Source organism: Odontesthes bonariensis, chromosome 16, assembly GCF_027942865.1.
Source record: "Odontesthes bonariensis isolate fOdoBon6 chromosome 16, fOdoBon6.hap1, whole genome shotgun sequence".
NCBI lineage: Eukaryota > Metazoa > Chordata > Actinopteri > Atheriniformes > Atherinopsidae > Odontesthes > Odontesthes bonariensis.
The window spans coordinates 30769656-30794733 of record NC_134521.1 but is presented as its reverse complement, the minus strand read 5'-3'; the positions used below and the strand labels follow the sequence as shown (position 1 = coordinate 30794733).

The 25078-nt window shown below is 39.7% G+C and overlaps 1 protein-coding gene across 6 annotated transcripts in view; it reads left to right on the top strand.

Annotated features, from left to right (window-relative positions):
* The window catches only part of gria4b (glutamate receptor, ionotropic, AMPA 4b), a 182376-nt gene that overhangs the window by 147466 nt on the left and 9832 nt on the right, over window positions 1-25078 (top strand). For 5 of the 6 annotated variants that reach the window (XR_012773131.1, XR_012773130.1, XM_075486908.1 and 2 more), the window contains exons 10-13: window positions 8570-8776; window positions 11222-11595; window positions 22808-23006; window positions 24138-24385. Coding sequence is in view for 4 of the 6 variants with exons in the window: in XM_075486908.1 (XP_075343023.1) it covers window positions 8570-8776; window positions 11222-11595; window positions 22808-23006; window positions 24138-24385 (1028 nt within the window). In the remaining 2 variants the exon portion in view is untranslated. Of the gene's footprint in view, window positions 1-597; window positions 1127-8569; window positions 8777-11221; window positions 11596-22807; window positions 23007-24137; window positions 24386-25078 lie in introns of those variants that run through there. The other variant, XM_075486910.1, reaches the window with a different exon arrangement.

Below are 25078 nucleotides of genomic sequence, written 5' to 3'. Positions count from 1 at the left end.
ATACAATAACCCTTTAAACTGCTTCTTTTTTCTATACTCAGTAATAATCCTCTGTAGTTTAATTATCAGTGGCAGACAGATTATGTTTAGAAGAATGTATATTTCAGTGCAATCCTCCAGAATTTAGTCATTTTAGTATATTTGAAAGCCATTTTACTGTGTTCTGACTCAGGAGCAAAATTAAATCTTCATCGAAGAAATTCACACAAAAACAGGATTTATTTTTATTTTTCCAATATAAACTTCAATCAAACATCAACCAATTCCAGCACATTTTTTTGTATCTTAGATCTACTACTTAGATAATGCTGCAAAAACATCAGCAAACAGCTCAAGTTAAGCAGCTCCAATCTTTATCATTATTTCTATTTAGAAAACAAGAGTTGTTAAATTACTTCACTCAGATATGAAATAGAATAATCTCACACACTGAATAGCCTTTGCATGGCATGTGAATCTCTGGCTGTAACAGTGACTCTGAGATGGCTGACTTCAATAAAGTAACCAGACGTTGAGCGTACATGTAGCAGCAGAGTGGAGGAAGGAAGGAGGTGGGAATGGTTAGTCACAGCTCAGCACAATCCTCCCTCTTTTCAGCCCCTGATGAGGAACCCCATTTTAAGAAACTGATCCCCAGTCGGACGCAAGCAGGATATGAAAGCCCATAATGGCAGAGTGATGGATACAACAGCCTGAGCCAAAATGAAGCCCTAAAGACATTGGGCAAGAGGAGAGGCACATCAGCTTTTTAATGGACACCCTGTTCAAAAATCTGAGCAAGAAATGGAGCCACTCAGACCCATAATGGAGACCCTGGAGAGGAAAATGAAATGCAAATGGAGGGAAAAGACAGTGTTTTTTAAGGATGGGTCTCATGGATGGACATCTATTGAGGCTGAAATGGTTCCCCAACTCTTAACAGTGTCTCTTTACAAACAAGCTCCCATTACAGCTGTACTGTATTTGTGTTAGATTCATACATTGTACTGGACGGTTTGTTTATGTGGCCAATCACAGCTTCTCATCCTGGTTTGAAAGAGTAATTTTCAAGATTGATGGACCCTGGACCCTGGAACTATAACTATAACTATATAAGTAACTAAATTTCTGTTTGCTCTAAATCTGTCACTTTCTCTGACTACCTGCTCTGGCGTGCAGTATATTACACACTCAGGGGGCTTCCTCTAAGTCCTAAAACAGCTTAGAAAGGCTAATGCTCTCATAATCATCCCAGTTCATACCCATCACGTTTTTATGCAGCATGCTTTTATAGTTATGCTGTGACAGGTTCTCTACATTCCTGCTTTTAATGTTAGATCAATATGTTGGTGAGAGGCTGAGCAATGTTTGTTTGGCGCAAACCTAATTAGGAATTCCAGTGTTGTATTACATCAAAGCTGCCTCTGCATCTTAAAGAATTTAAGAAGTAATAAAGTGTCATCTTCCCTTAAAAGTAAACATTCTTTTTATTATCAAAATATATTAGTTGGATGAAGCTAGAGCACATTGTGTATCTTACACCTGCTTTAGCACTGTTGTGCATGCACAACAGGTAAGTCAGTATCAGTTTTATCATCTGACTAAATTTAAAGGCACATTATAGCTTCTTTGTAGCAATAAGGTTAGTAAATCAAACAACAGGGCTTCTCTTAACTCTAATCTTAACGTTGTTAAGTTGTATGACGTTCCTGTTTCAAACCATAAGAAAGCAATGAGTATGGACCAGATACAAATGGCTGCTTCACTATAAACAGAATAGAACATAGTCAAGTGTCAACATACCCTGAAAAAACTATAGGAGCTGTGGAGGTTTTTATCTGTTGTCACCACAAGGTCAGTGTTCCCACAGTGTGGCTTCCTTCCCTAAATCAGTCTTTTATTTGTCTTACGGGTAAAGCATTGAGAGATAACAAACCCCTGGGAGGCCTTGGCTATATCTGCGAGGAAGGTAATGCACCAGCAGAGATGGACAAGAACAAATTTTGACTGTCATTATATTGACAAGACAAGGCTGAAAGCTTTAATGGATGTTGATGTTAAACTCCTCCACTCCGCTTTAAATCTGTCACATCACCAATCTGCCACAGGGCACAAACTGTTCTAGGTATTCTGGGCAGTGACAAAATGTTTAGGTTTTGTTGACCGGGAACACTGTGATACCCAAAATGATGCAGCTATAACTTACTGAGAGGATAAATGATTTCATACAACATCCATTTGTAAAGATTTGCCATAAGTTCCATAAAAAAAGCATTTTAGGGAACATTCTTCAACATTTAGGCATGAAAATAAAATTCCTACCTTTGTATTGCATTGCTATCATGTAGAATGACAGCTGTGACTGGAATATTTTTTCAGATGCTCTCAGACCACCTTAGACACTGCAAAGCTTATCATGTCTACTGATCTTTAACAGCCAGGGTTTGGTGTTAGTAACATCGGTGTACCTCTGAGATGATGGCAGTACTTGTGTTTTCAAGTTCACATTCTTGTGATTTGATCGTTCAAGAGCACTTTTAGGGAATTTCACTTTGGCTCAAATATGAATTAATCTGGTCAAATGTCAATGTGACCTGCTGTATGACAAAAGGTAAGGTCAGGACATTTTTATGTTCTGTATAAACTCTGTTTGGACCATTATTCAACATGGTAAATTAGGAACAGCAAGAAAGTTGTTTGCAAAGAATCCAGGTTTTACTTTCTGAAGCTCTTTTGTAGCTATATCCATATTTGAAGAACTTGCCACTGGCATGGCTACAAATATGTGTTCTATCTGAATCGGCTTTCTGAAACATAAAGCAACACTATAGAAGTGTGTAACCTTCAAACAATGTGCTTCTGACTCATTTTAAAAGTACACTGACCATTCTTGTGTACATTCATGAGACTGAAACCTCCCCTGCAGTGCCCAGGGGCTGGTAGACCTCACTTCACAACTTTGGTGAAGCCCTGCATCACACCATTTTGCTTTATGTTTGCTTAACATTTTTGTAGGCTCTTCAATTAAATTCAATTCAATTCATTTTTATTAATATCGCGCCAAATACAACAAATGTCATCTCAAGGCACTTAAATAATAAAGTCCAATTCAAGCCAATTGGAATTCAATTCATTGTAATTCAACATGACAACAAGTTTGAGTGTATAGCTGTACATGTGCAGGGCTCGAGTGTATAGCTGTACATGTGCAGGGCTCAAATAGAGATTTGTTTGATGACATTGGTGTTACATCCCACAACTGTAGGGGAAGCCAAAGAGCAAGAGCCAAATTCTCTATTGTCACTTTAATATTCTTTATTACGTATCATCAAATTGCCCTGACACAGTCCCATATAGGCAGCAGAAAAGGGATGAGTGGATGTATGAAAATGACAAACTATTGGAGCATAAAATCCCAAAGAGCTAATTTAAGTTGTTAATGAGAATTGCCCAGAGTAGGAGCAGAGCAAGTTGGCTTACCGTATATAGCAAGAAACGGATTTAGCTTATTATGTAATTAAGCCATTCAAACAAACCATTTTTTATTTACTAAAAATGTTGTAACTAAAAGGGATTACTAATTCCAAAAAGAACTATGAGGGTGAAGTTTGTTCCATCTTTGAGAACATTGATGTTTAAAGCTCCAGTGTGTAAGATGTAGTGACATCTGGTGGCTGACCTGTGGATTTGAACCAAGTGAATGCCCCCCACCTCAGCCTTCGCTTTCTGTTGTGTAGGATTGACTTTGGTGGCTACAAAAGTGAAAATATGAAAATTAACATGTATTTTAAAACTAGATGGTAAGATGAAAGAAACTAAGCATGCTCTCCCTGTAAAAGAGCAATGATGTAGTTCTACCATTTTGTTGTTTTTCGGTTAAACAGGTGAAACTTTAAAACATAATTTTTATTTCTTGTTGAACATCACTATAACTAGTTAAAAAAGGCTGAGGCTTAGCTGTAACACTTGTTAGCATGCTTGAAGCACCTCTGTGATCTAAAACTCTAAACAAGGCTGCAACATCCCACTGCAGCTGCCAGTCGAGTGCTTTCAATGTAAAAACAAACAAACAAAACAAAACAAAAAGTCAAAAAAACTCAGAGGACATTTGCAAAAAAAATCTACATGGGCTTTAAATGTGCTCCCTTTTCAGTATTATACATCAACGAAAAAAAAATGGGATTAGTGCCTCAAGTGCTGATGACCGAGACCCTGAAATGAGTCACCTATTGGAGTATTGGTGTTTGTTGGCTTCATCCAGTCTTGTTTTTGTGGTCACGTCGGTTTACAATGGGCCATCCATCTGATGCTTGTTACTGCTCCCAATCATACAGAATGAGCAACAGATTGTTTATCTTGCATAATGCGCAAACATTCGTACACTGAACCAAACAGGCAGATTTTACACTGAGCACACAGTTCCCGTGTGGTTACCAATGTGGGTATACACATGGATTTGTATCAAGTTGGCCCTGTGGAGTGTGTGTTTTTAATGGCATGTTTAATTAGTCTCATTAGGCAGTGAGTGAGGCACTGTGGTTGTGATTATTGACCAGCCTGTCAGCCATGCTGGCCTTTGCTGTGGAGACCTCTGAAGCATCTCTCTCTTCTCGTGCCAGAAACACTGACTGCATCCTTTATCTCACTCCCTCCCTCTGACTGTCTGCAATGTCATACCTCTGCTATCATAGCTATAGACACATACATTAGGGTTGTTTTCCTTCCTATATGCTTTTCAAACTTAAGTGAAAATGAAAATGTTTTCTGATTAAAACATCATTAAAATAGTTGAGCTTTATTAAAAGTGTGTTTATGTGATGCATTTTTCAGCCTTTGTACTGAGGAAAATTGTCAGAAAAAACAAGTTTTACTTGAAACGCTGTTTATTAGACAGGAAAAGCCATCGTCGTTGATTTTGTTAATTTTTTTTTTAGAAAAAATGCTGCCATTAGTATTATTATCTGATAATTGTTACCAATGTCACTTGAGGGTAACAACTAATTAGTTGAATTGTGTCCTTCTCATAACAGTCCAGCCAAGTAATCATGTCATTTATTAGGCAAGATGGTCACTAATTGGCCTTTTTCTATCATTCTATGAGCCACTGCATCCTCATTTGGTGCAGTACATACTTTTAGTAGTTATGCTCAAAACAAACTGATATCTAAAAAATGCTACAGTTTACCATGTTTTACTTTGCTGGTGTGTTTTGACAAAGGGCCACAGGTCTGCAGGTTTGCACTTCCACTGTCTGGCACTGTGGTAAAACGTGTTGTCGGTGATGTGGTTTTGTTCTGCCACACCGGGACACCTTTCAGAAGTGGAGTACAGTCTGTTGGACTACAAGAGTCACATTCAGTCACGCAAAATCTAATATTTCTGTGGTAGGCGCTTGGTCATCCATATTCAACTCCAAAACTCCTGCATTTAATTTCCTCACTTTGTTCTCTCTGATGTTCTCAATGTGAAACAGATTTCTGGTGGGGTTTTTTTTTACAGCTGATAAATCTTTAATCATGTGTACTTTGACTGATTGACACCGAGGCTGGTGTCACTGACATCTGTCAAAAGTGTATTTGGTACCTATATTTAGCAGGTTGGAGCTGCCACTGTTGCACCTCTGGACCTGCTGGATGAATTGCCAACAGTGTAAAAGTACTGCAACTTGAGTGCTTTGCAGCGGGACCCAGTAAAATCTGGAGAGTTACTTGTGATGTGTCCACAGGGGGCATTTTATGACCCAAAGGTTTGCGTTGCTCCCAGATTTCGAAGCTTTATGGGGATACCACAAGACAGTGTCCGAATAGATGACTGGCAGTTGCTCTTTTTCCTTGAATGAGAAAAGCAATAAAGGCAAAGAATACAATACAGGCTTTCTGCTCCTGGAAAATTTCATTAAGAAATGTTTTCATATGCTGAGAAAATGTCTCAGCCTAGCTTTTTGCTGAAGAGACTCAAGGGGACCAAAAAATAAGCCAAGCAGTTGCAGAATCTGTCTTAATTTAAAATTGATAAGTGTTACTGTTTGGTTCTGTTGGGAGTGTCCAGAGGCAAACAGATTTGTCTGCTGAAATGCAATTTTTGACAATGCTTTGGAAGCCTTTTCATATAGACAACAAATGGGAAGTATGGCAATGATGGATCCAGTGGACACGGATCTTTTATAGAATCACAATTGCAAGGCGCATCCATCCTGTTTGCTTATATGGAGCATTTGGATTGTAATTTGTACATGAAAAACCATCCGTAATGACACACAACACTTTTAGAGGCAAGAAAAATGACAAAATAACCATAAACCAAACTACACTTTGTAAAAGCTCAGCACAGTGTATTATACTATGTACTATATGTAATAGTAAAATATCTGCTGATAGTAAATTGCTTGTGCTGCATTTATGACCGCATAATTTCAGTCATTTTCTTGTAAAATCAGTGAAACATGCACTCCTGTTCATGATTGCTGTATTTTGACATGTCACTGGTAAATTGTGCAGCCATTATGTTCTGCAGTAACACTTAGTTGTGCCGCAGGCTAAGCTGAGCCTTCTCTCCCCACTGAGGCGTCTTTGCTTTACCTTGCTTTGGCCCGGGGCAATGTCATGCAAACACATCTCGAGAATAAATTGCTCCTGTTCTCAATATGCAATATGCTGCCTTGCATGACAAAAGTAATTTGTTTGGAAAATATGAGCACAGAGAACCATGCAAGGCTTACATTTAGATCACGTTCTGAGGAACAGCAAATCTAATGATGTATAACTTAACGCTGGTCACAGTGTAGAGATGCCACCACCGATTACTTTAAGTGTTCAAGTGGAGTCAGGCTTGGTTTTGGTAATAAGTCATCCACCCTGACTGTAGCTCATTCCTCACTTCCCTTCTGCTTTATTTCTGCATGCTTTCCGCTAAGTCATGCTTTCCTTGCTTCTCTCTGAGTCTCTTTGTATCATGCTGTCTCATTATTATCTCAGTGTATTTTGCATGATGCTGTCAATGCTGCAACTTGACAACACAGGTATCCAACTTTGTTGATCAACACTAAATTATATCCACACTGCATCCCGCATCAGATTCCCATAGAGTCAGAGTAAAGTCAAATTTAAAGCTCTACTAAGCATTTTCCTCCAGCTTTATTTGTCTTGAGTGGCAGCTGCAAATAATGGAATTTTAGATAGTTTTCCTGCATCTCGAGGTAATTTTTATTCTAATGTCTGTTTTTGACTCACAGTTCAGCACCTTCACAGCTCAGAGAGATGTTAAACTTTTTTGATCATCAATTTAAATCGATTAATGTATCAGAAAATATCTGGTGGTTTCAGTTACATGAAAATATGTACATAAAAATGTGAGAAGAAAAATTCAGTTCATGACAACTCCCAGGGTGCTTTTTAAAATCTGCATGTATCCCATAAACACAAATGTTTTTTTGTGCCATCAGAGGTTCGTTGTCACTGCAACTGTTCGAACTGTTGGTCATGACATATGCCTTTTATCCTGTTGTTCAGTGTTAAGAACTGAATGTTTAAAAAAAGAAAGAACTTATGAATCGGAATTGCAGTTGTATAAAGGGAAATAAAGTTCAGAAACAAGCAACTTCTTCTGTTTGTGAAGAAACTCTATGAACTGATGGATGACATTTACCACAAGTAAACTCACATATGCAGCAATAATTCAACCCCAGCATGATGCCTCCTGCCTCGGGAAACAGGCCGCATCACTCACTAATCACAAGGTTGGCGGTTTGATCCTCAGCTCCTCCTGTCCACATGTTGAAGTCTCCTTCAGTGAGACACTGAACTCAGAATGGCACCTTCCATGGTAACTGAGTGTGTTTGTGAACGGGTCATAAGGGGCAAATTGCGAAGTATTTAAATTAAAGTAGAACATAAATGTAGGTGCCATTTCTCATTACAGCTTAAGAATGCGATGATGTGTATTTGATCGGAGCCCAAGTTCTCCTTTAATCTGGTCAGATACTCTCTAAGGTATCACTGTATTTTTTTTCCCAATACAAACTTATGTTGAGCAGATTGTATTATGACAAATTACGTTTTCTGGTGCAGAGCAGGAGAAAATTCTCTCATGAACTGAAACTAAGGGTAAACCTGTGGATATAACATCCTAAAAATTAGGTGACCAGATGAAACAATGTCTTGCTGGTTCAACAAGTATAAAAAGCCAGTGAAGCCACATGTATTCTGCTTGTTTCTTCCTGGACTAAGATTTAATTCCTTCTTACAAATGCAAATAATATATACAGTTTCCCAACTAAGGCTTCTAGCACTAAACCATTTTGAAGATAAACTTCAATATCACTTTTAATTACCCAGAACTATAAAATGCGTTGAATGTATTTCCTTACTTCATTTCTGCAAAGCAGAATTTTTTTTCTTTTTTCTTAAATTAATATTTCATGTCCCGCATAGTTAAGTCCATCTTTGCTAACTTGCAGTCTTCTTTGGCCACATCTTTGTGTTTCTAGGCTGTGAGCTACATTTGCTGTTGTCTTTTGCTGTGTCAATGAGGCATTGTGCGAGCCCTCATGTCTGTGTGTCTATCTGTTCACTGGTTATGGTCCTCTGCGTAGGAGGGTCCCTATGTGATGCTAAAGAAGAACTGGGAGATGTACGAAGGCAATGACCAGTACGAGGGTTACTGCGTGGACCTGGCCTCAGAGATCGCCAAACACATTGGAATCAAGTACAAGATCTCCATCGTCCCCGATGGAAAGTATGGTGCCAGGGACCCAGAGACGAAGATCTGGAATGGTATGGTCGGGGAGCTGGTGTACGGGGTAAGAACTGCAGTTTAACTCTGGTTCTTCTGATAAAATTGGTTTTACATCATACATGACTCATCTCACTGAAGCCTTTATTTTTATACTGTCACTCAAACTCAAGGTGGTATTTACAGACAGTACTGTGCTCTCTTCCAATCTGTTTGTACTTTGTTCTGTAACATAGTATAGAACACCGTGCCCATCACTCCTTTGCCAAAGACCATTATGAAAATAAGATTTAAAAAAATTAGGTATTAATTCTGTATGTCTGTGTTAGAATATGGCAACTCCTCAGACAAAAAGACTTATTATTTTTGAAACTACCAAAACCCAACTGATTAATATTTTTACCATATGTCTTAAAATAGGATACACAATTCAACACACAAAAACAAACCCTTTGAAAACTGAACATGATGAATCTGGTAAACAACTGGTGTTTCTTAGAACCACTAGCATGACATGGAGTCTGAGTTCTGTTTAATATCTGTCAAAATGACCATCAATGTCACCAAAGAGTCTTTTAATCTTATAATCATACAGTTTAAATAGGTGGAAAGCTTTTAATGGGAGGTATCTCTGCAGGCAGTGTTAAATGTTGTTGAGAGCAGCTTGAATGAAAAAAGGAAAATATGGATTTGAAAAAGGAATCTGTTGAAGTTTGTTAATAAGGCGACATTTTATTTGGCAGGGACTTTCTGCTGTCGACCTTGGTATGGATCAGAAAAGATGCAAAGGTGTGGATGTAAGATAATTAAGGGATTTATTTGTGTGCTTTTCCATCAATATTTTTGAGAACAGAAACAGGTTTTCCCTGATAAATGATTTGTGCATATTTAATTTATAGTTTTCTTCGTGACTAGTTGTTTAACCTTCATCTAGTTACTGAGAGCTTAGGTTTGTTTGAAAGACATGTGTCAAATTGTCTCTTCTCATGTTTTTTGTCATTTTTTGGTGATGAGCTAAGTGGTATTTTCACAAAGTAGCGTTCTTCTTGCCTGTGCCTTTTTGCTACCACAGTAGCAAGCACAGGCACTGTTTGGGATGTTTCGGTACTGATCAAGCAGCACAGTGCATTTCTGGTTTAAAATCTAACCAGGTTGGTCAAAAGCGCAGGAACAAGAAGTGGAGCTCTGCTCTTTGCTCTTTAACAAGCACTGAGCAGAAAAACACATCCTGTTCGTGAAATTTGCTTTGACTGGAGGACATGCTGGGCCAAATTACTTTAATAGAAATCCTTTAACAGGAAAACTTTCTTGGGGATATCGTGTTTTGTCCAAGTACAGCTGTCACACAATTTTGGACTACCTGGACCCCATTAATCCAAGGCCAGAAAGGGTCCTTTTGTACCTTTTCCACTTATCTGCCACTCAATGTCTCCCATTAAGTTTAAATATGGAGGGGTTTCAAGTATTCTTTTTCAAGGTAACCAGTGCTAAAACCTGGATTTTCCACATTTCTACATGTCTTGAAGGTTAAACTGAGAGGAAGTGGGAATGAAACAAAAAGAGCTACATTTGAGGTAAAGCTGAAAGTTAGATAACAAACAATATCAGACTCGGTGGAAGGTGTGTTAAAATATACACAATGCAATATAGAGTGTGTGGAGCATGAATGGGAACATTTGAGGAAATGTAAGCCGTCAGCACTTTCCCATATAAGGTTTTGCTGGAAGAGAGCATTAATTTCTTTTCTCCTTAAAAAGACCTGCCTCTTTTTAACCCACCATGTATTTTAGCACACACTAAATGCCCTGAGGCTGTCATCTTAGTGCATTTTTCTGATGATGTAAAAACTTAAATCTCTTTAATTTTCGGTTCCCCAGTCCTATTTTCTCCATTTCATAAGTGTTAGATGGCTGTAATGAAACTTTAAATTCTCTCTGATAGTAAGCCCTTTGCTCCTAAGTCAAGACAAGGTCACAAGTGTTGCTAAGGCACTGACTATAATCTGGTTTACGGATTCTATTTTTTCAGCAAGCTAGTACGCACTTTTCCACAGCTGTAGACTAAAGAGGTGGCTGTATCCCATTTTTTGCTCTCCTTTGGCATTAGCATATTTGGATGACATCATTTTATCCTCCCTGCTGACTCTCCCAGAGCTTCAGCTAAGCCTTTGATAATTACAGAGGGTATTTTATATATATTTTTTTGCTCTTTCTGTCTTAGCTCTCTCTGAGATGTGTTCAGCTGCCATATAAATTTGGTCACTAAGAGTTTAGCAAATTCAGGGAGAAATTGATGACGTAAGCAAAGTCATGAAGGATAATGCCATGACATGGAGAGGTAGAAATTGGGTAACTGTTTTGTTAGGATTTGATATTTTGTGTATTGGACGAGGCTAAATTGTGCTTGATTAGTTTTTGTATGAATGAAAAAGTTGATCCGTCATTTAAATTTGAAATTTTAAAGATGCTCTCAGACAAATTAATCAAAATCGTCTTTATCTAAATTCCTACAGAAAGCGGAAATCGCTGTGGCCCCTTTGACTATCACGTTGGTCCGGGAGGAGGTGATTGATTTCTCCAAACCCTTCATGTCACTGGGTATCTCCATCATGATTAAAAAGCCCCAAAAATCTAAGCCAGGGGTGTTCTCCTTCTTGGACCCGTTGGCCTACGAGATCTGGATGTGCATCGTGTTCGCCTACATCGGCGTGAGCGTGGTGCTCTTCCTGGTCAGCCGCTTCAGCCCGTACGAATGGCACACCGAGGAGCCCGAAGAGGGCACCGACGGTCCGCCAAGCGACCAGCCCCCAAATGAGTTTGGCATATTCAACTCTCTCTGGTTCTCCCTGGGCGCCTTCATGCAACAGGGCTGTGACATCTCACCGAGGTAAGACACAATATAATTTACCTGTGTGAGTGTTTTTATCTTAAAAGTACAAGAATTACTCTGTGTTTTCTACAAATCAACATCCTTCCTCCTCCAGGACACTGCATGACCTCTAGCCCAATTATAATCACGATATGCTGTCATGTCAGACTGAATTGAGTGGCCGATAATACATACCAGTTTGTGCTCAGTCTGTGTGAGCATTGTGTGCCTAAATCCCTCGCCTGTCAATCAAAGTAAGACCTTCAATATTATTTCAAACATGTTTGGTTGATGCAAATGGAAACTGAACAAGTGTCGACACCCTGTTTTGACCGACAGCAGTTTGTGTCAGAGTGGAGGAAGAAAAAATAGCACATTTGTGTGTCGTTCAGTCCTGAAGGTTTTATTATCATCCTTGGCATCAAAAAAGCACAAGTTAGTAAATTACAGTTTGCACATGTTGGTGGCAGTAGTGTTACTTATTTATTTATTTATATATAAGGTTAAATATTCTATTTACTTTATACATCTACCATTGGTTAACTTAGGAGTTAAGAGATGGTTTAAATGAACATGTTATTTGTATTTAACTGACGTGTTCAGCCATTTTGGGAAATATTTAATTGAGACGAGACATTTAAAATGAACCTCATATCTACACCTCATTAAGTTTCTAGCTGGAGTTGGTTTGCTGTCAGCTTAGCATAAAGACAGCAAGCAGGGAGAAACGGTCTGGCTCTGTCTAGAGCTCAAATAAAAAGTGTACACGGTCTTTAAATCTGACTGTTGTCTGCCAACAAATAGTTCCAGCTTGTAACACTCTTTAACACCAGAAGTAGTATTTATGACTGTTCGAGTAAGGCTTAAACAAGAGTGAGAGACTGTTGTGAAAGAAATATAACAGTACCTTGAACCATTGAAGTTAATGAAAGGGTATTTAGTGTCACACCTGTTTGGTTGTAAACCAAAAAAATTTAACTGAACTAAATCACTCAACTTATGATAACAGTTAATCTCACAGGTGTCATGAACTCTAGTTGAAAAGCACAAATGAACAGAAGAATAGAAAAATACATTAATTCAAAATCCATCTTATATTTGTAACCATGTAACATACAGGATGGAACAGAGCCTAACTGCCTGTATGTCTTCTGTTCACTTCAGATGGTAGATTTTTGAAAATCTCATAAATATCTCATTTCGTAGCCATTGAACATTGTATATTATTTGAGACCTTTAACAAACATAACATACAGTAAGCCCCAATTATTTACAGTTTAAACTTCACACCTTAAAGGAGGCCATAAATGAGTCGAGGGGTTGCAATAAGCTCCACATGTGAACATTTTTAAAGAAAAAATAAAAACTCAGTCAAAAGATATGGGCAGATTGCCATTATTTATTTGTGGGTAGTTATTTCCCCCTCAAATACACTGTAGCATCTGCTGGCTACATTTAAATAGAAAGTACCAGAATTACTATGCTTGAATTGGAACAAGTCGCAATAAAGCTAGCGGAAGAGAGTAGCTGGAAGCAGACGTCGGAACTTTGGCTCTAATGTCTGGTGACCATTAAAGTCTGAAACTTAAATCTGAAATTTAAGAAAATCAAAAATAGACAAGATACATGTTAATTAAAAGCTTCAGACTGTCTAATTGTTCCTCTCTCTTTCCAGTCTTTATGCTGATTTAACCTCCAGCTCTAACATATCACCAGACGAGCATATTTCCCAAAATGGTGAACAGTTCCTTTCAACTGGAATTGTACCTCATCTTACCAACTGTAACTTATTTTACATTACAAGTAATTTGCTGGCAGTTTGCATGGGGACAGTGTTTACTAACATAACGTAGAGGTATTTAGTAAGTAAGTGTCTTATTTTTGCACTGTAATCTTTTCTCGTGCTCTGTGTGCTTTAGCTATGGTGTCATTCATGTATGGAGAGAGTCAGACAGCATTGATTTAGTCTCTCCCTCTTCTTCAGCCATATTCTTCACAGTCTGACTTGCACACACTTTGTTGTCTGCTTGTACAGAGTTCTGATGTGTGTCAGCTTTAGAAGTTGTGCCTTTGTTTGTGTATTTGAGCTGGAGTTATGGATCATGTTTTATTGGATCATCTGTCTGAAACTTGTGTGTTTCGTTACATGTTTGTGACTTCTCCTCCCTTTGCAAAAGAATTACAATCCCCAAATTGCGCATCCCTGGGCCTTCAGACCAGCAGATTGGTGTATAGTAAACATAACACACATTGGAAGGGTGGAGAATTAGTGCTTGTGCTGTTTATTGTGCAACTTAAGTCTCGATGGAATCTTTGTTTTCGCAAAGATCAGGCTTCCTGTCTGTCCTAACACTCTTTACACTGAGACATGGTGAAGACTTACAAAGCCTGTTATTCTCAGTGGTTCTCATGTTTTGCAAAGCCTTTCTTTGCTGTTTGAATGGCTTTGTCAAGCTTAAAGTTCCTGCATCTGGTTTGCTTGGGTTATTTTAAACGACTGCAAGAATGGCCCTTATAGTTATTTAAAGTCTGTCATATTATTTCTTTTATCTGTTTTAAGCCCTTATTAATCTTGTACTGTAATAGTGTTGGTAAGATATTAGGAGATGAAAGGACAACCAAACCAGCCTGTATCTTTCAGCCTCACCCACACCAGAGGAGAGCAGAGAAACACACAAGATGGAGGACCCCGAGGTACATTAAAGCACCTTCCAAATTGTAGCCATGCCTCACGTAAGCAACCAATAGGAGATAATAGTAGGTCTGTAACTGTGATTAAGCACACTTATTCAAGAAGTACATATGCTTTGTCCCCCCCCAACCCCATCACCACTATAACCACCGCTGCCCGCCACATCTCTGCCTGTGTACTGCAGATAAGGGCTTTAAAGCTGCACAACAATGTCGGCATCAGAATGGAAAGTCTACATTTCAACCCTCTCTGTCTCTGGCTGTGGTCCCAGCTGCTTTCCACCTGTCACTGCTGATCCCATGGGCCTCTCCCAATCCATCAGCACAGAGCCCCCCAAAGCCCAGGAGCACTTCCACTCCAGTTTAGCCTGACAGGGCAACATGCAAATCCTATCACACAGGGGAGATTAGATGGCACAGAGGAAGTGACAAGAGCAGGGGTGAAATGGACGAAACTGGGACTGGAGTACTCGCTCATGTGTTCCAGTAAGGACCTGGCTGGGTGGTGGAAACTGCATGAAACACAGTGTGTCAAAGTTTGGAGTCTACAAATGCATCCACCACAGATTGCAAGAACTCCATAAGCAGTTAGACATGAGCTCCTGCGTTTTGTAGTTCGAAGCAGTTTAGGTTTACCTTTTAGGAGCAAGCTTTGGTGGGGTTAAATTTGATCACATTCATGGGGATTTTGTCGGTTTTCTTGAGATAACATTCAATTCTCACAAATGAGACCCTCAGCCTCATTAATGCATTAGCTTTTCCTCCAGTTTATGAGGTTGTTAATTATTGTCCCTAGTTTGCTGTGCTAGTATACCATTTACTGTCCAATTCTGAGCAACAACACAACCATCACCCAGTAGCTAAGGGAATATTTAAATTCCTTTTTACAGTGTGACTTTAACAGCAGACTAGTTTGAAATGCAAACAAGACATTTTGTTAGGGCTTATGTGCCCATCCAGCCTTCTTTTCCTGTATTTGTCATTGCAAATACAGAAAAATATGTGATTTTTTTCCTCTTAAATGTGATTCTGTCCTCTCGTATAAATGAAATACTCCTTTTCTTCATGTAGACCCTCTTTACTAATTTCACAGCGCCGGCAGGAAAGGCAAAGCTGGAAATAGCACAGATCGTCCTCCTCTCCTTTTTGCTCTCTCTGTCTCTTAATAAGGGTTAATACCCCCTTCTGCTCCCTCAAGGCGGCCCATAATAATTAATTCAGTGATTAATATCCCGGTCTCCAATGGCGATGTCTCCGTGGAAATGGGAGAAGAAGGGAGCTTAAATGAAACGGTGACATGATAGTCCTTTTAATTGACTACAAATCCCAGATGAATAGAACAGAGTTTATTCTGGTATTTCCTCCTGAGACAGCAGGATGTCACATCACAGGTCACAAATGTCAATACAAACATCAAGGCAGCTCCCTGCCTCTCCTCACAGGTGTAATTGTTTATGGTTGTTCCAGCTGTTTTCAGTCACTTCCTGCTAGATGGATTAGCTTTGTCTCCTCTGCTGAGTCATGGTGTCATTGACTACAATTGGCTTGATTAGTGCTGATTAGCTCAAGTTGTGTCCATGCTGATGGCAAATTTCCTGATGGCTACAGATGAGGCGTAACTTTTCATTTGAGCTGCAAATTGATGCCACAAAAAGCTGAGTTTGAACAGGAAAATGACTTTGAAGTGGTCTATCTGCTACATTCCAACTATTCTATTAATGGGATGTCAATGAGCTTTTGTTATCCAGTTGACACACTTCTGTTCTGCTGCATGGCTTATTGCTCATGTCAGCAGAGCCCGTCTTGCGCAGGGTTGATTTGTCGCACTATTCCTGCATATTATGGGCTGTGCAAGAGGCTCTAGTTGCATCTGCATAGGGTAGTGGCCTTTAGCTTCAAAGAAAATAATCAATTTAGTTCCCTCTGCTTTGATATTTCGGTAGCCAGTGCTAATAAGGTTTTTTTTTTTCAAAAACAGATACCAATTTAAATATTTCCTCAAAAATTATTTAGAGCAATATCTTTTTTCTTTTTCTTTTTTTTTTGCTGAAGACCACTTATTATTCTAACTCTTTTAACAGATTCACCATAGGTGAGGGTAGGAACATAGATTGACCGGTAAATCGAGAGCTTCGCCTTCTGGCTCAGCTCCTTCTTCACCACGACGGGCCGGTGCAGAGCCCGCATCACTGCAGACGCCGCACCGATCCGCCTGTCAATCTCCTGTTCCATTCGTCCCTCACTTGTGAACAAGACCCCGAGATACTTAAACTCCTCCACTTGGGGAAGGATCTCATTCCCGACCCGGAGAGGGCATTCCACCCATTGCCCATGATGACGGATGGCAGAGATGGTTTGAACTTCTTCTTTCTTTCTCTCCTCTTTGCTCCTGCTCTGCATCCACGACGCCTCCTTTTCAATTCCAGTGGGATTTCTGGCTTCAGTTGTCGAATTATTTCTGCTTTTCCAATGTTAATCAGCTGCTCCCTGTTGTAAACCACCCTGTTGCTATGGTTATGCATCATAACAAAAGAGCAAAATATACAAAAGTATTGGGAAAAATCAATCCAGCTGCACAGCATCCAAGGCAGGAAGGAACAGTTGTCCAAAAAATGCAATTTCTTCCAAGAAAAAAACGGAATGAAATTTAGAAAAAAAAAGAAAATCTCAATGTGAGGTACAGAGCTACTCCAACGTGCTGCCACCCTCAGCGGCGCATTCTAGAAGAATGTTTGAAAGAAATATTTGAAGTGACAGTCAAATTAAATTAGTCAAAACAACGTGATCCCAGCCCAGGTATCATCCGAGGAGCACACAAGCAGCTCCTCATTTATCCAGGCTCTGCTCAAGGACACGGATGTCCCCATCCCTCCACATGTTTCTGCTCCTCTATTTCACGTTGCTGCCATGGCTTCTTCTCACGCTTGCAAATATTGCACATATCCTGTGGAGAAGCTGCACACTCCCTGACAGCAGCCTTTTCTTCTCTTTTTTTTGTGCACATCAGTGGAAATAAAAAGCTGAAGAGGAGATTCTGATCACCAAGTGCTTCAAAGTTGTCTGCCTCACATCACAGCATGTCAGATAATTCACTGACTGGTCAGTGATATTAACAAGAACCACAATATATTCAATCCTGATGTGAGATTTGCTTCACTTTCATGTTGCCTATTATCTTTGCATTTTCATTTAAGCTCCTCAATCTTATTTTCTCATAAGACACCCCATGCCAACCCCGAATAAACTATTAAATCAATCCACATTGCATGACCCAATCATCATTCATGCAGTATATTCTTTATGCTGATTGTTCCAAGGGAGCTTTTGGGTATGTGAAATATTTCGAACCCAGATGATCCTTTTTGCGTCAAATGCACTGTGCCTTATTTTTTAATATCTCTTGGTACTTGAGCTACTTATGTTTGACATATTTGAAAATGAACAGATTTAAGCTGTTTGAGGTAAAGCTCAGTGAGTTTGAACAATACATGTTCATATGCGCTTCAGGGAAAAAGTAAAAGATGATTACTCCTAAGATTAAATTCATATGCCACTTGTATAGCTCAATCTTTAGTAAAGATGAATTATCTAAATATACACACTGTACCAGCCATATTTAATTTCCTCTGCTCTATCCCAATATAAAATACGAATTAATTTAATTTGTTCTTATTGGAAAAAGGTTGATTAATTGCTTAAACTTTTCTTCTCTACTATCCGGAGTATTCTTTCTACCTCAAGGCTAACTGGACAGCTGCGAAGAATCTTGTTGCTGCAACACTGGAGCCAATTTCTGTTTTGTTTCCACTTTATTTCTTCAAATACTTTCTGATTTGGGTTTACTTGTTTCCTCCACTTCTGGGAAAACTGAGCTCATATATCATTACACTCAAGTTCTCCCACAGCATCGAAGAGCAGTGGAACACTTCTCTGTTCTTTTATTACACCTAAGTTCTATATTGCACAGAAATCCAACCTAGGTCTGCACTTGTGGAACTAAAAATGAAAATCAATCAAAACAATTTCATATACAAAAAGTGAAAAATTGAAAAAAATAATACAAATTTTCTGGATTTTTATCAGTTCTCTGATGGCGTAGTGTCTTCATATTTACAGACACTACGAACACACTTATTGTAGAAGCTAAGCCAATGCTTTAAGCCACTGAGGTATTTCGATATTAAAACCTAGTTGACGCGCTTGGACCATACCATCACGGACGAATAAGAATCCTGTTGTGTTTGAGTTTTGATGCAAACAACTCCATTTAATTTGCATCTCATGCTCTAAATCACATATCTCATGGTTACATCCACACAAAGCAAAGTGATGCTGCACAGCGGTCAAAAACTGTTTGTTATTCCGGAAACACCTGACGAGCCCCCAAAGATACATGCGATATATAGGCTGACCCGCCAATCACAATCTGACAATTACACACAACAATTAACATAGATCTGCTCTTACACTTATACCGATTGATACTGTATGCAGTCAGTGCAAAAGACAGCAAAAAGATTGCAAAACATTTGAGTGCAATATCCAACAAACAAATTAATGTCCAAAACTTATTGAATACCAGTCAATAAGTCACACAGTTGCACTGGATTCCATCTTTGTGATCTATTCTCTCACATTTCTGCTAACCTGAAGTCCCAGTTGATGAAACAGTTACTGAAGTCAGTTGGGAGAAAAGCAAAAACCTCTTTCTTTCGAGACAATCCTTCAGTGTCATTCTTTGCGCTTGTTTCAGTGAAGAAATCCTATTCAGTTCTGATTGAACAGATGTTATACCACCATATACACTGACCTCTAGAAGCTTCCATTTGTCAGGGTTTCTGCTTTTGGTTGTGTTATTGCTTAGATAGTCTTTTAGTGTGTCAGGTTCCTGATTTGGTTTGAAATAGCTTTCCTTTGTCCATTCTGGTTCCCTTTGCTTTCCTTCTCTGTGCTTTACACCTGGTTTGAGTTGATTGCCATCGTTTGTTGTGATAACTACCATAAGGTCATTTTAACCTCCGGTTTTCTTTATACTTTTGCCAGATTCTCATCTAAACAACATGTTTAGTTCCTGTCTGCTTTCTGCCCTGTTTGTTTGAATTTTTATTGATCCTCCGATCTTGTCTCTGCTTCAGCCCTATTTTGTTTGGATGATATGATTTTGGATTCCCTACTTTAACTCTACCTTTGGTTTTGTTTTTGTGTGAAACAGAAGAAACAAAAGTATGGTTCCTTCTCGTGCCAACAATGCTTGTTGAGTGCTGCTTTTGGGTGGTATTTCAAATACAAATCATGACAGCAATTTTTGACCGCTATAACATTTAAAACTGCATGTTGCTGCCAGTGAGGGAGGTTAATTGGTCAGAAACAATCTTGCCTCGGTCACAAATAAACTGTTGTGAGCTTGTAAATCTTGCAAGTATTGTGCTAACTTACGAGGTAACTGTCCTGCAGCTGTAAACACTTTTTATGTTAATCCACAATTTAAAATTGTCCCAAACTCCTGTTTTCTTTATTTGCAATGCCCAGCTGTCTACTACCTATTCCATTTTACAAATCATACTAGCTTGAAACATTGGAGATACAATAACTTACAGACTGTTTTGTTTTTTTTCATTGGATTTATTAGCAACAACAAGACACATGATGTACAGAAGTTACTGGCTTCATCATTAATAAGGCTACGTGCCCACGACAACGCTCTGAAGCATAAACACAGATGTCCGTTTTTTTCCTCCACAATTTATCTGCGTTCTCATGAGCGTCTTGGGGTGGATATCTGTCTACCCATGGGAACAGGGAAAACGTATAAAACTCGCAGTTTGCCGATGTAGTATGCACACCCCGGACGTAGGTGGCAGTAGCAACAATACCTTTGGTATTGTTATATGAGTTATATTGTTATATATTAATAAATATGAGAAATGCCTGTTTTGTGGCTACTTCCTCCGCGTCAGTTGGAAGAAAATGGCGAAGCGCGGCGGCAACAACAGTACGCCTTCAAACTTTGTTTGGACAGATGATGAGGTCCAGTTGCTCCTGAACACGACACTGAACTACAAAGCCAGGAAGGCAGTGGATAATGTGGATTGGGAGAGTGTCCAAAATAAATATAGTGAGATATGGGAGTCGTTCATGGAGAACTACCCACTTAACGTGTGCAAAAAACGCACTTCTGCGTTTTGAACTGTTCCTACGGCGACGAGAGGTTGGATCGTTTTCAAGATCTCCACTCTGGAGGGCGTTTGCGTTTTCTCCGTTTTGAACTCCTAAAAACGCCGTCGCCGTGTGCAAGATAGGCACATCTGTCGAAATGTTCTGCGTTTATCTGTCGTTACCGTTGTCGTGGGCACGTAGCCTTAGTCACCTGCATAACTCTGTAATCTTCTTCTCTTAGAGGTGTTAATATCCAGTTTAAGGGGCTCGATTGTTTCAGTTTGAATCGCTGTTAAGCTTTGCCACCAATAAATGACCAAACTGTAACTCAGACACACAAAGTGGACAGGAAATCAGAGAAACAGGGTGGTGATTCCTAGTGTTGGACTTTTGTTCATGTGGTCTTCTGAAGTTTAAATATTGAAAACTATCACCTGCACTGGTGGAGTTCATTCAAAGGAAAGAGAACCTGATCAATGAAACATGTACAAATCAGGACATCATTTTAAAAGAACTTGTATTCTAAACTTCAATGAAAATATTTCAAAGTAAGATAGATAGATAGTGATGATATTGAATAAATTACATCTTGTGTCAGATTAAAACTGGCTTAGAATGAATAGTATTTATTTTAAAACGTAATTTTAATCAGTATGAGGAAGTATATCCTTTGTAATCCACAATAGTTAGAGGATTATGGAGAAAAAAGAAAATACTGGCAGGAAAATTACCCAAATTCCCAGTGCTGAGCTTTTGTAACCCCTCCCCCACTGCCTCTGTTTACTGCAGACCCATCAAGACACAGCAGTGTGTCACTGTGGATCAAAGTCAGTGGTATCAGCCAGCAAACACACAGCACAGAGAATTGAAGGGACGGCAAAGAGACTTTCGTCCTCTAGTCCTTTTATTGCAGTCCCAAAACCCACTGCTGATTCTGTATAAATACAGCAAGAAGGAGAAGGATGGGGACAGCCAGATACAGAGAATGAGAGGATTTTGGCTGGAAGGAAAGGAAAAAAAGGAAACAAGAGACGAAAGAGGATTGAACTCATGCATGCATCTCATCAGGCACACCCTCCACCTCTTTTGCTGCTTTTTTTTTTTTTTTTTACACAGTAAAATTCTTTCTGCTCAAATGCCACAGAAATAAACTCAAGCAGAGGAAAAATAGGGTTGAGGCGAGAGAAATCATTTGTATTCAAATCCAGAGCTAATACATCAATAAGTCTGTTTCATGGGCAAAGTTCCCTCTGTGTGTGTTGGAGACATGCTCCACTGCAGCACTTCTTTATTGGGAGCTGCTACAGGCACTTGCATCTGCACTGACCATGAAAACTGAGGCTTCCTCTGTGATTATTTGGTTATTTTGCCAGAATCCTGTGATTTGGTAAAATAATTTAAAGGACCCTTAATTTTGCTCTGTTGATAATCAAAGTAATTTCCAGTGTTTGAGCACCCGGTCAAAGAGGAGATGTAGAGAAGGAGTCAGTTGAATAAAAGGATGTTTTTTTGTAAACGGTGTCCTGTCTGTATTGAGAACACAAGAATTTGACAAGACTGTAAAAAGACAGTGAAATAGATGCCAAGAAAACACTGACTGTTGTAGATACCCGTCTCCTCCCCTCCTCATATCCCCATCTCTCTCCATCTGACATGGAGGCCTGAGGGGTTTGTATCCTCTGCTGTTTGATTTGCACCAAGGGGAGATCTTGTTTGTTCTCCTCAATGCAGCATTTATGGTTTAAGATTCTCCTCACGACCTTCCGCTGCTCCTGAGCAGCGAGCTATCTGTCTCCCTCGAGCGAGAGAGAGAGAGAGAGAGAAAACACAAGAAAAGAACAGCGGTGCTGATCTACTGGCCAGGGGACCTGCAGCTCTTTTCATCTTACCAGTAAACAAAAAGATGGGGTGGGGAAGCAGGGACATGAGCAGTTTACACCTTTTCTTTACCAAAGCTGGTCAACGCAAACATGGGGGGCTTTTATAAGCCGGTCTGCTCTAATGAAAGGTAACTACAGCTGTGTTAGCATCAAATGGTGTCAGGGCACCACCTTGTGGTTTTACACCAGCATCTTTTCTATCTTCAGGGATGGCCCTTCATGTTTTACTCAGTCATACCTCATTCCAGTTGTTTACACTTTCACTGCATTTTGTAGCGTTTCACTGACTTACTATTTTCTGTCTTTTTATCTCACCCTCCTCTCCTCTTAATCCTATTTTTACCTTTTAAAACACTCCAATCATCATTTCCCTGCTCTACTTTCTTGCGGCTCCCTCCTCTCACCCCTTCCTTCCCTCTTATTTTTTTTTATCTTGCCCAACTTCGTTATTCCCCCCACTTTCCCGGCACTGTTCTTTCTCCTCCTTCCTTTCACTCTCCAAGATCATTATCTGGACGAATTGTTGGAGGTGTGTGGTGGTTCTTCACCCTCATTATCATCTCGTCCTACACGGCTAACCTGGCTGCTTTCCTCACTGTGGAGAGGATGGTTTCCCCCATTGAGAGTGCTGAGGATCTGGCCAAGCAGACAGACATTGCCTACGGCACTCTGGACTCTGGTTCGACCAAAGAGTTCTTCAGGGTGAGTTGCTGATACGGTATTTAGTGGTCTACTCCAAGAAAGGTAGGGGGTCCCCTACCTTTCTTGGAGTAGACCACTAAATACCGTGGGTCCCATGCAGTGCTTACATCTTTTAACACATCAGTGAATGGGCTGAACATGCAGTCTTATTCACATTTAATGCAAATATTATGTAGTTTGACAGAAATGTAATGTGGCAAATAGCAATATACATATATACATGTAATTTTGAGGAGCAGCTGTTGTTTGGGGCCCATGTCACCATGACAGCATCACTCTGAACTGAAATGTATGCAGTAGGTTAAGATGTACTGTTTTCCACCCAGTATTCTTTCCCTTGCCAGAGTTAATGTGTCAGGCCCAGGAGAAGCCTTGGGGTGTTTCTTCCTCCCTAACTGTACCAGTTATCTCTGTCTGATGATGTCATATGTCTCAAGAACATATGCAAAGACACATTTTAATAAACATTTCCCCCCTCTGGCATAGCAGTTCTAAATTCTTAAGACAGTTTATCATAACTGCATGCTGTGTATTGGAAGGCACATTCTTTACAAATGTATTTATGCTCTGCAGGCATGTATAATGCACAGTCTATAAAAGTCTCGAGTAAAGCAAAAATCTGAAAGTCTTAAATTTGTCAGTATATCAGGTCACACTGTTAGAAATGTGCGGCACTGCTCGCAGGCTTTAAAGGTGTCTTAAAATTCTCTTTTTCATGACAAACGTCTCATGTCAATTTGCAGTAAAAACAACCATTAAATTTATTTCACACCAATCTGTGCAGCATTACACACAACTTTCTCAGAGAAAAGGTACTTGGTCATGTTTTTGCAATACTATGCACACACAGATTGATAAAGGAGAGGTTTTGGTCTGTTAGAATAGTATTCATCCCAATACTGCAATTGTATTGGGATGGAGGTCTCAATAACTTTCAGTATATTTAAAAAGCCTGGACAAAGGCCAAATCAAAGGCCTCTAGTTCTGGATTGCTCTTGATTTTCTAGTTAACCCACAGAATGAGCTAGGGGTTGCACTGCCGCTCTGTTGTGGGTATGTCTATGTGGATATGTTTTGTCCATCTCTCACACCATCTACCTTTCAACCTCCAACCCCCTAAAAACTTCACAGCGGTCCAAGATTGCCGTCTATGAGAAGATGTGGGGATACATGAAGTCTGCCGAACCCACAGTCTTCACTAAGACCACGGCTGAGGGCGTGGCGCGGGTCCGCAAGTCCAAAGGGAAATACGCCTTCCTGCTGGAGTCCACTATGAATGAGTACACAGAGCAACGCAAGCCCTGCGACACAATGAAAGTCGGAGGCAACTTGGACTCCAAAGGCTATGGAGTAGCCACACCCAAGGGTTCACAGTTAAGGTGGGTGGAATAGTGTAACAATATGTTCTACGTGTTGTTATGGTATTCCACCTTCCCTGGTGTGCCGCCTTTCTTATTGCTTGGTGTGGGTGGGTGGGGTGTTTCATGTGTTTGTTTTAGAGCAGCTTTTAGACATCTGTATTTGTTGCATGCATGCAAAGCTTGGTTGTGATGATGCAGGGGTAGGTTTTGCTTAATTTTATTTCCCTTACAGCTCTCCACACAAGGTAAATCACTGTGCTTGTGCTTGTGCTTGTGCTTGTGCTTGTGCTTGTGCTTGTGCTTGTGCTTGTGCTTGTGCTTGTGCTTGTGCTTGTGCTTGTGCTTGCTGTTTGTGCAAAGATGTTCCATTGGCATGCTGGAAGCTCTTGTGAACTTGACTTGACTTAAAATGTCTTACCTAGAAGATAATCTGCATTTTTTTTTAAATGTAATTAGTATGAGAAATTTAGCTGATGCAACTTTAGCTTTCCTTTAAAATCGACTTTTCCTCTGTTTTCAACTAAGACTGCAGTAGAGTTGTGGGAGCCATTTGAATGTTCAGCCCTGAGTGACTCTGCCTCCTGCATGTAGTGGGATTTACAGACCTGCCTCAGAATACAGTGGCATTACTATGGGGAGTTACACTTTCAATCAGCACATTCATTGATCAAATCCTGCAAGGTCTTACTGAGAGGACTGGATAGGTATACT